At 41.4% G+C, this 16,482-nt stretch overlaps 1 protein-coding gene across 1 annotated transcript; it reads left to right on the forward strand.

Annotated features, from left to right (window-relative positions):
* The first annotated feature begins 1,124 nt into the window (after window positions 1–1,124).
* Window positions 1,125–10,345, forward strand: SFRP5 (secreted frizzled related protein 5). Its single transcript, XM_089507794.1, has 3 exons — window positions 1,125–1,644; window positions 5,037–5,114; window positions 10,002–10,345. The coding sequence occupies exons 1-3, from the start codon at window positions 1,125–1,127 to the stop codon at window positions 10,343–10,345; spliced, it is 942 nt and encodes a 313-aa protein (XP_089363920.1).
* The last annotated feature ends 6,137 nt before the right edge of the window (window positions 10,346–16,482 follow it).

The following is a 16,482-nucleotide window of genomic DNA, read 5'->3' on the forward strand; positions in this document are numbered from 1 at the left end:
TAATAACTTTTCTCACCTTCACCACTTTGATTTTGCCTGGCCACACTTGTCTTGCTTTTCATCTGTGAAATGTTGGATCTTGAAAGCAGAGTTGGATGGGAGACCATCAAAAAATATCAGGTGCTGCAGGGTATATTTCCAAAGAAGTAATAGGCAAATCTCTTCCTTGCCTAAGAAAACTCTATGAAATTGATGGGGTCACTATCAGTTGACAGCAGGTGTGTGTGTGTGTGTCACACCTTCTGCCTATTAGTCTGTAATCTGAGCACAAAAAAAATCAAAATCCATGGCTGATCATTTCAATATTTCACAAGCGAGATATTGATCACTCATTAGAAAGCCTATTGAATTTAGTGGATAGATTTTGCAGATTTGCTAATCAGTCCTTCTGAGCACAGATACTTTCACACCTGAGAAAAGAGTAGGCATAATAAACCTCTTTCACATACAGATAGACTGTGCACTAGACAGGAGCACTTTTTAAACAGTACTCCAAAGATAAAACTGCAAAACAGGAAAACTGCACCTTTTGTCAAATCTGCTCCCCAAAAGCAGACTACTTCACAACATTTAGTAGCTAATTCCAGTTGAGCCCCGATGCTTCTGTGTGCACACAAGCCAGTAGGGTAAAGCAAAAGAAAAAATCAGACCACAGAGGGAGTGGACTGGAAAGGAGGTGAAGAGGAAGAAAGGGAGGGCCAGAGGAATGGCCCAGAGTAGGAGGTGTGGACATCCTCATGGCTGGCTCCCAATTCAGTCTTGGAGTGGGGGGAGCATGCCTGGTGAAGATTGGCTGCCGTCTTCCCACAAGAGGCTGCTTTGGAAGCTTGCAGGAGGTGGTGCTAGGCAGCCCAGAGTAGAGACTTTAAACTTTTATCTAACCTTCAGTTCACTCCATCCCACCGATAGTGGCGGATACAAACAGAGAACTCTGGGGAGAACAGGCTTGCTTTCTTAGACAGAAGCAACCCATTTCAAGAGTCAGGTGTTGGCTTTCATTCATCTTGGCTTGGCAGTATCCATTCAGTTTGGCTCCCATTGACACCTGTGGCAACGCTGTCCCACATTACGCCCTCCCAGGCGGTCACTAAGGCAGCACAGAGAGGAGTGTCTGTTGAGCCGTGATGTCACCTTGCCAGAGGAATGCCCTGGGTGCCATGCTGCTGGTGCTGGTCCAGGGTTGGTCACAATCTGTAAGTCAGGAGTACGACTACTACAGCTGGCCCTCAGACAACTTCCAGCATGGACGCTTTTATACCAAGCAGCCACAGTGCGTGGACATCCCAGCTGACCTGCAGCTTTGCCACAATGTGGGCTACAAACGTATGCGCCTACCTAACCTGCTGGAGCACGAATCCATGCCTGAGGTCAAGCAGCAAGCCAGCAGCTGGGTGCCCTTGCTGGCCAAGCGGTGCCATTCGGACACACAAGTTTTCCTCTGCTCCCTCTTTGCACCTGTCTGTCTTGACCGGCCCATCTATCCATGCCGCTCACTCTGCGAAGTAGTGCGTGACTCCTGTGCTCCTGTCATGGAATCCTATGGCTTCCCCTGGCCTGAGATGCTCAACTGCAACAAGTTTCCCTTTGACAATGACTTGTGCATCACAGTGCAGTTTGGAAACAGCCAGGCAACTCAGCCACCAGGTAACAGCATGGTAGCTTAAGAGGGCGGGAAGGAGGTAGAAAAGAGCTTGTATTAAGAAGCAACACCTTGGGCTAGCAATTTTTCATTATTAGACTTTTCAGAAGCTCATACATGTTTCAGACTAGACCTTGGAAAATTTGCTCTTTTTTGTACTCTGATTCCCAGAATCCTCTAGGCATCATCGCCTCTGACCATGGAATTGTGGGAATTGTAATTCTAGAAAAGTAAGTTTTCCAAGCTCTGCCTCAAAATAAATTGACATCACCTCTTCTCTTGGCTCAAAATTTCATTTGGTATTCTGCTGCTGCTTTATCAGATACAATGTACAAGAATTTTCCAGGCCTTGAGCCATGAATAGCTGATGGAGTAGTACAGGAGTACGACACACATAGCTTGGTTCAGGTGTGGATCTGATCCTGTGTCCACTGCTTATCTGGGATCATTCCCAGACAGGCAGCCACTTAAGAATTTGTAGCTTAGTATCATCTCTGTTGTCTTGTCATATTTGAGGACCAGGCAAATTTTTATTAAAGTTTGTTGTAGGACATTAAGAAATCCATTTGCCACACTTAGAAAATTATAGAGTGGACTTTAGTTTAACTGTTTCCAAATCTGACTATATTTGTTCTGTTTTCCAACTCTCCATAATTTATCCAGAACTCCTCTCTTGCTCCTAGCTGAAGTTCTTTCTTCATGTGTACAGTCTTTATTAGGACTATGGGGACTGTGGCGGGTTATAGACCGCCCATTTGGGGCGGTCTGCACCCGCCCCTTTCCCCAGAGTATCGGGGCCTCATCGGCTAGAACGGCAGCCGCTGAGGCCCCGATCCGCCGCTTTTCAGGCTGCGGGGAAGCAGCAAAACGCCACTTCCCCGCAGCCTGAAAAGGGTTGTCCCTGGGGCTTCAAGCCCCAAGGACACCCCGCGGCAGTGGGGAGAAGAGAAAGGGGCCGCTTGACCCCTTTCTCTTTTAGTCCGCTGGGTGCAGCCGTCTGAAGGCTGCGCCCAGCGGACCAAACCAGGAAGGAGCTCCAAAACGGAGCTCCTTCCTGCTCCGTGTTCAGGGCGCACTAAGCGCCCTGGCGCGGAGCAAGGACGTCACGTCCACGCCGCCCCGTCTAGAGGCAGCGCGGCCGTGACGTCCTCACGGCGGCGGCCGTATGGAAGGGCCGCGGCCGTTTAGTGCGTAATGAGCATGCACTAGGGTTAGCGCGGTGCAGAAGCACCGCCCTTTTGTAACCCTAGTGCGTGCTCGTCACGCACTAAAGTGCCGGTCTGTGACCAGCCTATATCTTTTAGCCAGATTTAAAATATGTAAGCATAGCAAGGAAACTAATTGGAAGCATCAGAGACTGCTAATTGGGTCAAAAGTATAGGAAGAATGAGTATGATATCAACACATGAATGTACATGCATACATATGTGTGTGTACATGTGTATTTACATATATAGATACTGTACACACATACACCTTTTGTATGCAGTCATTAGCTTTTTTTTGCCACAGCAACCAGGTGGAGGCAGTGTTTCTTCAAAGAGGGAGTTCAAAGAGATTCAGGGCACAGAGCAAGACACTGACAAAGCTGGAAATAAAAGCCAGACATTCCTGGCTTATCATTTCATCCTCCTAGTGATAATGAGATGGTCCACTCAGTGAACTGAGATATTTCTCTACTTTTTACTGACAGTATATAATGGAGTGTACAAATTGTGACCTAGTAAATACCACTGAACTGCCATTCCCACCAGTCTTGTTCATTACAGTATATGGGAGTTGGAGTCCAGCAACAGTAGGGAACCAACCCACAGTGCCCCTCTGGTATATGGGCACCTTGTTTTACACACACTGTGTGTGTGTGTGTGTCCCAAACATTGATTACATATTCAAAAACTCAGTTCTGGCCTTGTTCAGTGCCTGCTTCCATGGATAGGTTTGTATTGAACATTTAGAGGCCAAGCTAAATCCAATTGTTAGTCCCAGCTCAAACAGTCCCACTCATCAAGGATGGGGAAACATTTATACAAGTTCCATTGATTTGGTGGGGTCATTTCTAGTGGGAATAAAAAAATTGATTTAGCTTTCAGAAATGTAAGATGGGCTTTCTAAAATCAGGTTTGGTTTTGTTTCTTGGATGACTGAACAACAGAGATTCATAATGTATAAAAATCTGATTATTTACTAATATTTTATTAGCTGTTTTATTAAAATAGATATATCCCACCCTATATGTAAGGATCTCAGTGTACAATAAAGATAGTTTTAAACAATTTAAAACAATAAGATTAATTTAAACAAAATAAAAGCATATTAAACAATTTGACAAATTAAAACCAGACCATTTTAAACCAGCTAACATAATTTAAGACAATAATGGTGTACATGTGATGATTTGGATGGAATGAGTTGCACCTCACAGGCTTTACTATAAAGCCATGTTTTTTCTTTGCATCAGATCGTCCACGTGTGAGGAAGTGAATCAGGTTTGCAAAAGCTTATACTACAACTTCTTTCACACGGTTATTGTTTGTTTGTTTGTTTGTTTGCTTGCTTGCTTTATATCCTGCATTTCTCCCTGGATGGGACCCAATCTGCATTTTCTTTGGTTAGTCTCAAAGGTGCTACAAGCTCCCTTTGCACACTAATATTCTTAACTAACACCGCTGCCGTATGTCTCTGAATCCAAAGGAACAGGTGTTCCTTCAAGGGCCAAAACCATTTAAATGTTATAATAAGCACCTTGTCTGGACCAGAATCAGACACTAATTCCTTCAGAAATGTATTATATGGTTCCTTTATGGTGCTTCTATCAGCTGTTTAGCTGCTGCATACTGTATTAGCTGTAGCTTGTGAAATGTTATGGCACACATAAGTTCAAGAAGAATTATAAATTCAGTGGCCACAACCTACTAAGCATTTTTGTTGCACTGGTTTTTGTAAGATAGATAGATAGATAGATAGATAGATAGATAGATAGATAGATAGATTTTTATTAAAGGTATTTACAGTTCATATATTTTATCTTTAAGGGCAATCCCACACAGAATGTATTACATTAATCTAATGGGAAGTTCCTGTGCTTGAATTAGTATTTTATTATTTATTTCATTTTTAACCTACCTTTCTCCTGATAATTGGACTCAAGGCAACTAACACCATATTTAAAACAATAAATTAAAAATAAAGAAAATATTAATAAAAGTATAAGATTTAAAATAACAATTAAATAACTTATAAATTTAAAACACCAAACATTAAAAATATTGGAGATAACCATGATCATGAGAGGTTGGTTAAACATGAGATGCTACAGAGCAAAGTATGACAAGGTACAGGTCAAAGATACTCAAGATGTTCCAATGTTTTCATGATTTTTCCCCTTTTTCTACCACAGTGTCAAAGATCTGCACCCAGTGTGAGATGGAGCACAAAGCAGATGGCATAATGGAGCAGATGTGTTCCAGTGACTTTGGTAAGCCATCCACTCAAAGCAAGGATAGGAATCATGCAGCCCTCCAGATGTTGCTAGATTACAACTTCCAGCTGGCCTCGTTATGCTGGTTTGGGCTGCTAGGAGTTGCAATCCAGCATCTGGAGATGTATGATTCCTACTCCTAATTCAGAGAAACCAGGATCTGGAAATCTATACATGTTGTTAAAACTACTACAGCGGGCCCGCCATATTGATGGACTAGCCAGTCATGGATTAAAGCTCCTGCAGATCATCAAGCCCTATGTTAGTCAATGGTGGCATGTGCATGTCACCACTCACTGACTAATAGGGACTTGAACTCCCACATTTTTCTCATCTGAACAGGGCAAACTCCTGTGGATGAGAAAAGCACACTGTACTGGAAATGTAGCACATATTTGCTACTCACATTTCCCCATCTCCTGAATGCCAGCCTCTTGCATCATATCCTCACTAGCACCTAGGTTTATTTCAAATCCAAGTGTTGATTTTGACCTATGAGGTCTCCAACCATAGCTGAGTGATAGAAGTACTTGTTTTTCATTCAAAAGCTCATGGACTGTCAGTCTTTGGTATGTCCATGTCCATGCTGAGATTGGGGAAACCTTTGTTCAAGACTCTGGCCGAACCACTGTAAACAACATTGAGTTATATGGACCAAAGATGTGGTCAGCATAAAGGTGCTTCTTGTGCAGCTAAAAGGCTGGTTTCAGGAAGACAGTCTTCTGCCATATGAACCTGCCTTCCTATCATTTGAGAACTATTTATGAAGTCCATTGATTACTCAACCCCTGGAATGTTTGGAAATTGATTGATTTATTTATTTTGCTGGCAAGACCCTAGTAGTGAAATAATCTGCCCTGGCAGTTTCTTCAGACACCAGGTGTATTTATTGCATGTCACATCTGTGGTATTAGAGAACTGGACAGGGGAAACTAACATTCATATTTCCACCTAACCACAGACAACATATTTATTTTTTTTATACTGCCTACTAACTGAAGCTCTTTGGACACTGCTTTAATCTAGAAGTGATCTCTCAACCTAACCGTCCTTGATAGTTGTTGAGATGGTAAAACGGGGGGACCACATACATGGCCTTGATGTCCTTGGAGGAAAGGAAGATTTTTTTTTAATGGAAACAAATCGGCCAAGCCTAAATTATTTTCCTGAAACTATTCATCAGTATTGCTGGTGCTGTTTTTAAACTGTAGTTTCCCCTTGATTTTATGTCAATGTTTGTTTAATTCGTTTTGCAATGCTCCAGTTAAAGCAATGCAGAATGTGTTTGCTGCCTTGAAGACTATTTATGCTGCAAAGCCAAGATTTACATTTTTAAATAAATCATAATAAAATAATCATGATGAAGTCCCAGCATGTACTGTCCTAGGAAGAACGAAGTCAACCTTATGCTTAAAGTGATCACTGCAGGTAAACATTAACAGTGAAGAAAAGAATTGATGATTTGCACACAGAGAATGTTAGATTGCCCACTTAATGCCTGACCTTCTGGGTGTCCTCCTGTTCAAGAAACTGTAATATTCAACTGGCACTCACAGATAACCATGGCAAAAGGGTTCAATGAATCAAATGTAGATTTTGAAAAATGAAAACCAGGTGTTACAGTTTACATCCTTAGTAAAGCTGGCCTTACTGTTAGAAAAACATGATCCAGGGTTGCCATAATTGTCCACTTTTACCAGGGACAAAATGTGGAACAAATTCAAGACCAAACTGTAGGACAACTGCAGGACAAAACTCAGCCCAAAATGTAGGACATTGAAGAAAAATGGTGGACCTTAAATGTCCTACATTTTGAGCTGAGTTTTGTCCTGCAGTTGCCCTACAGTTTGGTCTTGAATTTGTCCTACATTTTGTCCCTGGTAAAAGTGGACAATTATGGCAGCCCCTCACAGGTGATTTTGGAAGTTGTGAAAGCAGTCTGGAAAAGTTATATTTTTAGATTGTTTGAGTGTTTGTGCTAAAAGCTGTAAGGAGTGGGGTCACTGGGGTTGGCGTTACCTGGTGTGGCAGGGAAAAGACTTGCCCTCCCCCCTGGCCACTTTCCTCCCCAGACCACTGCTGAGAGGGGCAGTGCTGTGGCCCCCAAAGGACCCATTTTGTGTTCAGTGTGGCTGCTGGGGGAGCAGGAAAGGGAGATGTTGCTCTCTCACTCACCCAGTAGCTGTGCCAGTCCCTCCAGGTGTACCATCCCACCAGGTGTCACCCAGTGCAGTCTGTACCCCCTCCACCCACTAGTGACACACCATCACAATTCAATATTATTAAGATAAATAAACAAATAAAATACAGTAACAATATTAAATTTGAAACTAGAACAGATAACAAGCAGATTATACAGAAAATAAGCAAATACCGAAACATAAAATCTTATTTAATACAAGTTAAGCCATGTCTTGTCATCACCCCTCTGTAATTCTTATACATTATTTTAATCCATAGATCTTAATTTACTTGTTGCCCAGGCAAATTTTGTGACCATAGCAGCGGTATATGCATTGTTACCAGCCAATAGGATACAAAAATAAGACACAACCTCAAGGGGAAGCTGATTGGAAAGAGAGTGGAGGATATAATTGAGAAACTTTTATCTAAGGGCAGTATAGAGAGGACATTGCAAAAGACATTATAGTATTGGATGTCCTCCACTTCACCTGACTCACAAATTCTTTAGTGCACAGAAGTATTGTTATTTCTTCAGATAGAAAAGTGTTTACAGCTTTTGTATGCTGTTCACCTAAGTGGGGGAAAGGTAAGGTTAAAAATATTGCTCCATTCCAAAAGATATTTTATATAATAAGTACCATAAATAATGTGAAAGCCAGCATGGTGTTGTTGTTTGAATGTTTGACTATGCCTCTGGAGACCAGGGTTCCAATCCCAGCTTGGCCATGTAAGCCTACTGGGTGACTTTGGGCAAGTCACACTCTCTCAGGTCAGTGGATGGCAATGGCAAACCCCCTCTGGGGAAACTTGGCAAGAATCCCCCATGATAAGTTTGCCTTAGGATTGCCATAAGTTGGAAACAACTTGAAGATTCACAGCAACAAAAACAAACCATAAATAATATGTTGTTTTGGAAAGCATATCATTTGGGATCCTACAATTTGGAGGCAAGATGAATTTTTTCCTTAACCAGTTGTTTAACTCTGTTGAAGAATAATTTGGAGGGGCATCCACATTAATCCCATAATGATGGAGTATGATGGAGGAAGTGTTTTTTTAGGGAGACAAGTATCACTCATGCTAACCAGCTTCAGCCAAAATGAGTCTAGTGCCATATGCACTTCAGCTTTAAGAGAGAGCAGCCCAGTTTTAGCTCTTAAAAGGGAAGCAAGTGTACCTTTGGGGGCAACCGGCAGAGATTTCAAGAAAGCATTGTGCACAGTTTCTAAAGGAAAAAGCATGATTGTATATTTTTAGATTAAAACTTCCAGAATCCCACAACTATCATGAAAGAAAATCAACTTATATTATTATTATTAGTAGTAGTATTATACTGCATTTTACTACCATTGAGGAAAAAAGATGTTTATAGGATTTTCTAATTCTAACACCAAAAATTTGTTTGGCCTCCTGGATGAAATGCAGCTTGACTTGGAGAAGAGAACCATTTGCTGATGCTCCCCAGGCAGCAGAATATGTTGGGCCTTTTCTGATCTCAAACTCCTATTTTAATTTCAGGTTTTACTTCATTTCCAGAATTTGTTACCAGTAGATCAATTTATGCCAATACTAATAATATATATAGAAGAAATACTTTAACACTTGAGCATTATTCTACCCTAAAGCATATTGGCTGATAGCAAGTTGTGTGTATATGTGCCTTCAAGTCATTATATGACACCCTTCAAGTCAGTATATGTCGCCCTTCCAAACTGTCAGTTTATGGCAACCTCATAATTTTCTCAGGCAAGGAATACTCAGAGGTGGTTTTGCCAAATCCTTCCTCTGAAATATAGCCTACAGCACCTGGTATCCATTGGCAGGTTCCTACCCAAGGACTAAACAGGACTAACCATGCTTAGCTTCCAAGATCAGACAGGATCTGGTGCCTTTAGGTTATTTAGGCCACATTGATAGCAAGTTACTACATTACAAAACAGTTCATTATCCCATCAGTTGAAATCAGTTTGTTTCATTCATCAATATTTCTCATCTGACTTTTGGGATACTGAGAGCTGTTTACATGGGATGCTTCATCTATGAATGGGCTGTCTTGGGCCATCTTTCAACCGCATTTGCTTGGAAAATCTAAGAGTGACTCAGATGGTAAACAAACCCAAGTGCAGTGATTTAAGTGCTACTGGAGTCTGGGAAATCATTGCCAGCTGGAATTATTTCCACTACCCAAGTTCACATTTCTTCATATGACCACTACATCACCACCACCTTATGTGGCTAGAAGCAGGCTTGACCATATCTTAGTCCTGTTCCCTGCACTTCTTAAAGCAAGAAGAAATCCTGGGCAGCCTGTACTTACTGGGAATGCTTTCTCTCATGCAACTATGATGGATTTTATAGATAACCACTGGCCCATAGCTTAATAACCAGTGGTTTGGACTTGAAGCAAATGCAATCCATCATGTAAACAATAGAAATCAAGAGGAAATTGATGAGAATTAATTACATCACTCCTCCATTCAGTCAGAGGGAGATGAGGCAAAGCAAGTTGTAACTATTCATTCTTCTTTTGCCTTTCCATCTCTGTTAGTAGAGCCTCTATGGCGCTCTCAAAAGCAAAGAAGTCATCTCCACAGCTCCTGTCCTTGTGAGCACATCTTATTCTTCCTTCCCTTTAATTTCACCCTCTTCATGTGTTATGCAAGCCACTAATACAACCCATTATTCATTTCTCTCCTACAGTGGTGAAGATGCGTATCAAGGAGATCAAGAAGGAAAATGGGGAGAGGCGACTGGTAGCTGCTCAGAAGAAGAAAAAGCTGCTCAAGGTGGGACCACTGAAACGCAAGGATACCAAGAAGTTAGTGCTGCATATGAAGAATGCGGGTGCCTGCCCTTGCCCACAGCTTGATGACCTCAGTGGCAGTTTCTTGGTGATGGGTCGCAAGGTGGGTGGGAGACTGCTGGTCTTGGCCATTTATCGATGGGAGAAGAAGAACAAAGAAATGAAATTTGCTGTCAAATTCATGTTTTCTTACCCCTGTTCTATGCACTATCCCTTCTTCTATGGGGCAGATCCTCACTGAGTTTACTACTTAGTCTGTGATCCTTGCTCACTCTTCTTCAGAACACACTCTTCTGTGTTTTCAGTTCCCAACTCTTAGTCCATAATGACTCCCTCTTTATAAGGGCAAGTTTATACCAAGCCACATACCTTTGGAATTGCAAGGATCCTTCTTCCATAGGACATACTCCATTTAGTTCCAAAAATTCATAAGGGCTTCATATCCACCAGCAGAAATTCTCATAAGATCCCTTTTGCCAGGTCTAAGCAGCAACTTATCAAGCTATTCTTTTTCCAATAATGGCTGGTTTGCCTACAGTTTTACAGGAAACATATAATTAACTGGAACATTTAAAGACAACTCCACCAGTTTCTACTCTACATTTCTACAAGTGAGGTGTCTTAACATTTATGAACATTTTGAGCTGGGTAATTCTCCTTCATCCAGTCATTAATGTTTGTAATCTTATGAACTTACTATACATGCCCAGTCCCATCATGAAGCTCTATAAACTGCCAAACTTGGCTCTGTTGTCAGAACCACAATATCTAATAAGATTTCATTGGACAAGCTCCAATTGTAGCACTCCCTACTTCCGACCCCTATCTGTTTTCTCCACTTATTCCCAAGATATGTAGAAAAAAGGTGTACAGAAAGTAGATCCTAATCTACTGGTACTGAAGGATTTGCAATAGATTGGGGAGAGTTTCTAATGCCCAGTTGTTTAGCAACAATAATAACAAAATTACTCCCTCCCCCTCCTAAATTAGACACTGAAGCAAAGATAGTGACAGATGAACTGGGGTATTTTTTTTTCTGTAAAAGGACTGCGAAGCCAAATGAAAATTAATATTTTCAATTGTAAATATGTATCTTTTGCATCTCAGTTTGGCAGATAGATCTTGAGGTTCTGGAGAGAAGATCTCCAACAAATTAGACCCTAAAAGCTTAATATTGGCCCATTCATGATATAGAATGTAAAGCACAGGTTGGTCAGTTCCTATCTTACATGATTTTGTTGGAAAAGAAATAATTCTTTAGCCATTAGTATGACAACATTCTTTTAGACTTTCTTAATCACACCTGCTGTCTACCTGTCTCCTTGCCGTCATCATCACTGGCTTAAATTGTGCAAGCATCTTTCAGTGCAGAATTCTGTAGCACCTTTAACCATTATGGATAAAATCAAACAAGATGTGAGGCTGCAACTCAGGACTGCTCCTAAGGCAAACTCTGGTCCAGATGCATGCATCACACCTCCCAGCCAATGGACACCAAAATAGTCTTAATTCTTCAAGGGAGTAAGTTGGGAAGGGTTGGCACTAGCCACCTTGCTAGATGAACCAATTTATGAGGAATTTAACTGAAATGGGCCTATTAGCCCATTGTTAATTGTATCCCCCCACCTGCTCCAATCCTCATCTCCTAATTTACTACACGCCTACAGTTTACAGAAGTATGACTACATCAAGTGTCTTAGCAGAGCCCTGCTAGAGGAATCAGTTCATCCTGTGTGTAGCAGTGAATGTGCCAAACCAACAACTGGGCCTGCCGGGTGGCTGTATCCACCATGCAGGATGCCAGACCACCAACTGAGCCCAAAGATGGCAAACACAGTATGAATGTGTCTTCTGGGAGCCCTTCCATTTGGCAGATTTCCAGCCTCCTGAGTGCTGGGATCAGCTGGCACACTATCCTGAAATTAATATTTATAGCATCAGTACTGCCAGTGATAGTGGGGGCGAGGGCAGGAGGGGCTGCCCAACACAAGGCAAGCTATAATGATTGATCCTGACTTTGCACAGGAGTTCATTCCCAACAAAATTGTGCTGGAGGAAACAAAGAGATTGCCTTAGTGAATCTTGAACATCTCTTTCACTCATTAGCACATGATTAATGTATTAATTCTCAGATGTTCTGTATTCATTACTTGGCACAGTATGCGGTACAGAAAGTATTGTTTCAGCCACAGACCAGAATCCATGGTCCTTGGCTGCAATTGCATATTATGACTCAGTTTCCCCTGCATAATACCAAGCTTCAATTCTTTTAAACTACATTCACCTAAGCAGAGTGAACTTATAATCATAAGTGCAGTGATGATCATTGGTACAATAATAGCAAAAAGTGGGGAGCTAGTGACAGATAGGACCCAAAAGAGGAGGAGTGAACCTTGAGATCTCTTCATGAATGGCTCTTTCTTACAGAGAACTTATATACTTAAGGAAAAGTGTGTAAGATTTTTCTGCTTCTGAAATGTGTCCCATAACTAAAATATATTTGTTCCCTTGGATTTTACTCAGTGTTTCTTTGTTTGTTTCCTACCAAGCACTCAGTCAAAATTTGATCTTCCTCTTGTACACCCATACAAGTCAAGCATCAAAAATCAATCTTCTCTGAAGATGCCAACCACAGGTGCTGGCAAAACATCAGGAATAAACAGTTCTAGAACACAGCCACATAGCCCAAAAACCCCACCAAAAAACCCCATAAAATGACTTAAAATTTAGGGGGGATCAACTCTAAAGGTTATGCCTTTAGAGTTGTCACTAAAGGAAGTCATGCCCCATCTAACTGAACAAGGGACCTCCTTCATAACTGCATAGTTTTTTCAACAGAGAAAGCAGGCAAAAAGAACAAGTGTTGCCAGAAATGTATGAATTCTCAAATACATACAGGAATCAAGACCAAACAAGGCACAGAGTTGGAAAAACAACCTATTACACATCCCTACACAAACATGCAAGAATTCAGTATGTAGAGAGATATTGTAGCACCTTTGAGACTAACTGAAAGAAAGAAGTTGACAACATGAGCTTTCGTAGACTTCAGTCCACTTCCTGAGATGCATTTAGTGGAGTGGAAACCAGGGACAGGTATACTGTATATATGCCATTGGTACATTAAAATGTCAATTCAAATTCAAAATCCTTTGTGTGTGGAAATGAAGTAACAAGTCCTGTTTTAATGATGGTCATTAGTGAACAAAGACATTGGGAACTGGCCAATGGGTATGGAAATGGAGACAAAACCCGTTTGGCTTTGAAAACTAGCCTGTAGGTGGGAAGAATATATGAGTTTAGGACTCCCCTCTGAGGATGGGGTCATATAGTGTTGAAATGTCTGTAGTGTGTCAGGAAGCCATTATCTCTTTTCAGTCCATTGCTGAGGGACTGTAGTTTATGGATGAGTTACAATTCTGCTGTTTCTCTTTCCAATCAGCCATAAGTAGTGTAACAGATGTGTTGTTATGTGCCTTCAAGTTAGTTCTGACTTATGGAACCTTGTCAAAGGTTTGGCTTGGCAAGAATAATTCAGAAATTGTTTGCCATTGCTTTTCTTTAAGGCTGAGACAGTGTGACTTGCCCAAGGTCACCCGGTGGGTTTCCACAGCTGAGTGGGAATTTGTGCTCACTTCTCCTGAAGTCCTAATCCAACATTCAAACCACTATGCCATGATGGTGTACAGGGTGCACCATGATGTATACATTGGTGTACAAAGGCATATGAATAGGAAAATGTTCTGGATGGCTGCATCTGCACTGCAGAAGTAATCCAATTTGACACCGGTTTAACTGCCATGTCTCAATGTTATGAAATTCTGGGAAGTGGAGGTCCGTTGCCACAACAAACTATACTTCCCAGGAATTCCATAGCATAGAGACATGGCAGTTAAACTGGCGTCAAACCGGATTATTTCTGCAGTGAGGATGCAGCTGATATCCAAATAAAATGCAGGTTTTGTTTGATTATGTAGTCCCAACGAAAAATGCTTTCCTCTGTAAAGAGGAGTTAGTCTCATACTCCTCACCCTACATACTCCACACGGCACTAGTGCCTATAGCACCCCAGTGCTGGGATTAAGAAACCCTCTCCTCTCTTTTCAGTCTCAATTTGTAGTGACACATACAATAGAGCCATCTTTCCCTGGCAGGCAAACGTATTCTCCCCACCACCACCACAAGAAGAAGAAGGTAGTCGGTACTTGAAACTCTTTGAATTAGATCTATGGTAAAATCACCTGAAATTCTCAACCCTATTTCTGGAGAGAGAAATGGGGGCAAATTATGATATCACCAATGTTTTCTAAAGGAAGAGAAATTCTCCAACTGGTTTGCATACATGGCACTCACAATTAGTGGGGACAGTACTACAACATTTCTTTCCCCCCTGTAAGGTTTGTTTTTGTGCCACTCAAGGCCAGGCTTATAATTAGGTTCATGAGACAACTACTCCATGTGGCAAATGGCTGGGAGGCAGCAACGGCACTGCGCACCACAACCACCATGTCTTCTGAGTTCCCTGACCATTCCTCAGTAGTGAAAGACAAAGCTGTGCATGCCATATGCCCTGTCCTGGACCCCCCACCCAAATTAACCTACTGCCCTTCAGGGACAGTAGATCACACTGTCTTACTTCCAAGTCTGAAGGAAGATTTGACTCTTGATCAGTTTGCTTCTATACTCTTTGTCTCAGGAAGTTAGATAACTTGGGCCAGTGCTGGAGCCAGTGCAAATGGCAACAACTGCATTGGTAGGCTTGATGCATTTTGTACCCTCATCGCAGGTCTAAAGTGAATTCATTCAAATGTGAGTCACATCAAGAGATATCTGGTAGTGCTGCTGACTGAGGTCTAAATGCAGTTTGACACCACTTTAACTGCCACGGCTCAATGCTATGGAATCCTGGGATTTTTAAGTTTTGTGAGATATTTAATCTGCTCTGTCACTGGTGCTACACCAAACTACAAATCATAGGATGAAGTCATGGCAGTTAAAGCAGTGTCAAACTGCATTATTTCTGCAATGCAGATTAGACCTGTGATGGAAAAACTAATTAAGGAAAGGTTCAAGAGTCTAGCCATGGGAGAACAAACAGGACCTTGTCCCCCAAATAAGAATTCTGCCCCCCAATGAAGTTTGCCTTCAATCCTCAAAATTTATATTATTGCAATAACTTAAAGTTTAAACTGTGTATTTAAAAATGCAATTTAGGCATCCAAAGCAAAATAGCAGGAACAATTACCAAGAGAATGTGAACACAGCAAATAAAAGAGTTCTAGGTATGTAGGATTTCCAGTGTCTCACTCTCTGCAATGCTAGAAATTTAGGGATTGGGGAAGCAGGTTTTCTTGGGGGCAATACCTTCATTTCACTGCCCCGCCATCTCACCAAGTGCCTACAACCTCTTTCCTTTTGTGCATTTACCTGAGAAGAAAAGCTGCTAAAGGGAAGAAAGAGAAATACAGAAGTCATCCCAAGATAGTTGGATTTTCATTTCTTCTCTCCAAGAGATTAAAACTAAAGGCTAAAACATTGAGATTACAAGGCTAAGAATTGAAATCAATGATCTGACAAAATTGGGTTGAAGTGTATCTCTATCAATCACTTCAGCTTATCTGTTATAATGGATTTCATCAAGATGCATCAGTTGTTAAGGAACTCACAATGGATATTGGTTCCTAAGTCTCCATGCCAAGTTACTCCAGATGCATTTGTATTTTCCCATAGTGTTATCTAAATATGATTTAAAAGAAAGAAAGAAAGAAATCTGTGAATCATTAAGTAAGAGACAAAACATATTTTCCCATCAAATTATCACAATTAGCGCAACACAAAGACATGCTACTTATGGTATGCTGGTATCTTTTTCTTCCATAACCCTCAGTTTACAGCTTGGTTACATCTGTCTTTAACGTGTGTGTGTGTGTGTGTGTGTGTGTATATTAAAAATCTCTCCTATGCCTCACAGATCTGTTCTGAAAAATCACAAGCATGTTTTTTCTGTCCTTATGAAAGCTCGAAGCATAAGAACTCTGCCCCCATGAGGCCAGAATAACACCTTTACTGTAGATCTAGCTCCCATGCTGGCTTTCTCTCAGTAATTTTGAGAACAGCCTTTTAAAATTATTTTCCCTCAGAACATAAATCCATTGCTATAAAACAACCTCCTTTGGCTTTTTCACCAGGGCTAACACAATATAAACACTACTTACCCTGTCCTGAATATCTCCCATGAAGACATATTGTTTTCTCACTCCCAATCGAACCATAGAATCATAGAGTTGGAAGAGACCACAAGGGCCATCCAGTCCAACCCCATTCTGCCATGCAGGAACTCTCAATCAAAGTATCCCCGACAGATGGCCATCCAGCCTC

The sequence above is a fragment of the Sceloporus occidentalis genome, unplaced genomic scaffold (genome assembly GCF_023333645.1).
Source record: "Sceloporus occidentalis isolate IW3139 unplaced genomic scaffold, rSceOcc1.0.p SCAF_2, whole genome shotgun sequence".
Taxonomy (NCBI): Eukaryota; Metazoa; Chordata; class Lepidosauria; order Squamata; family Phrynosomatidae; genus Sceloporus; species Sceloporus occidentalis.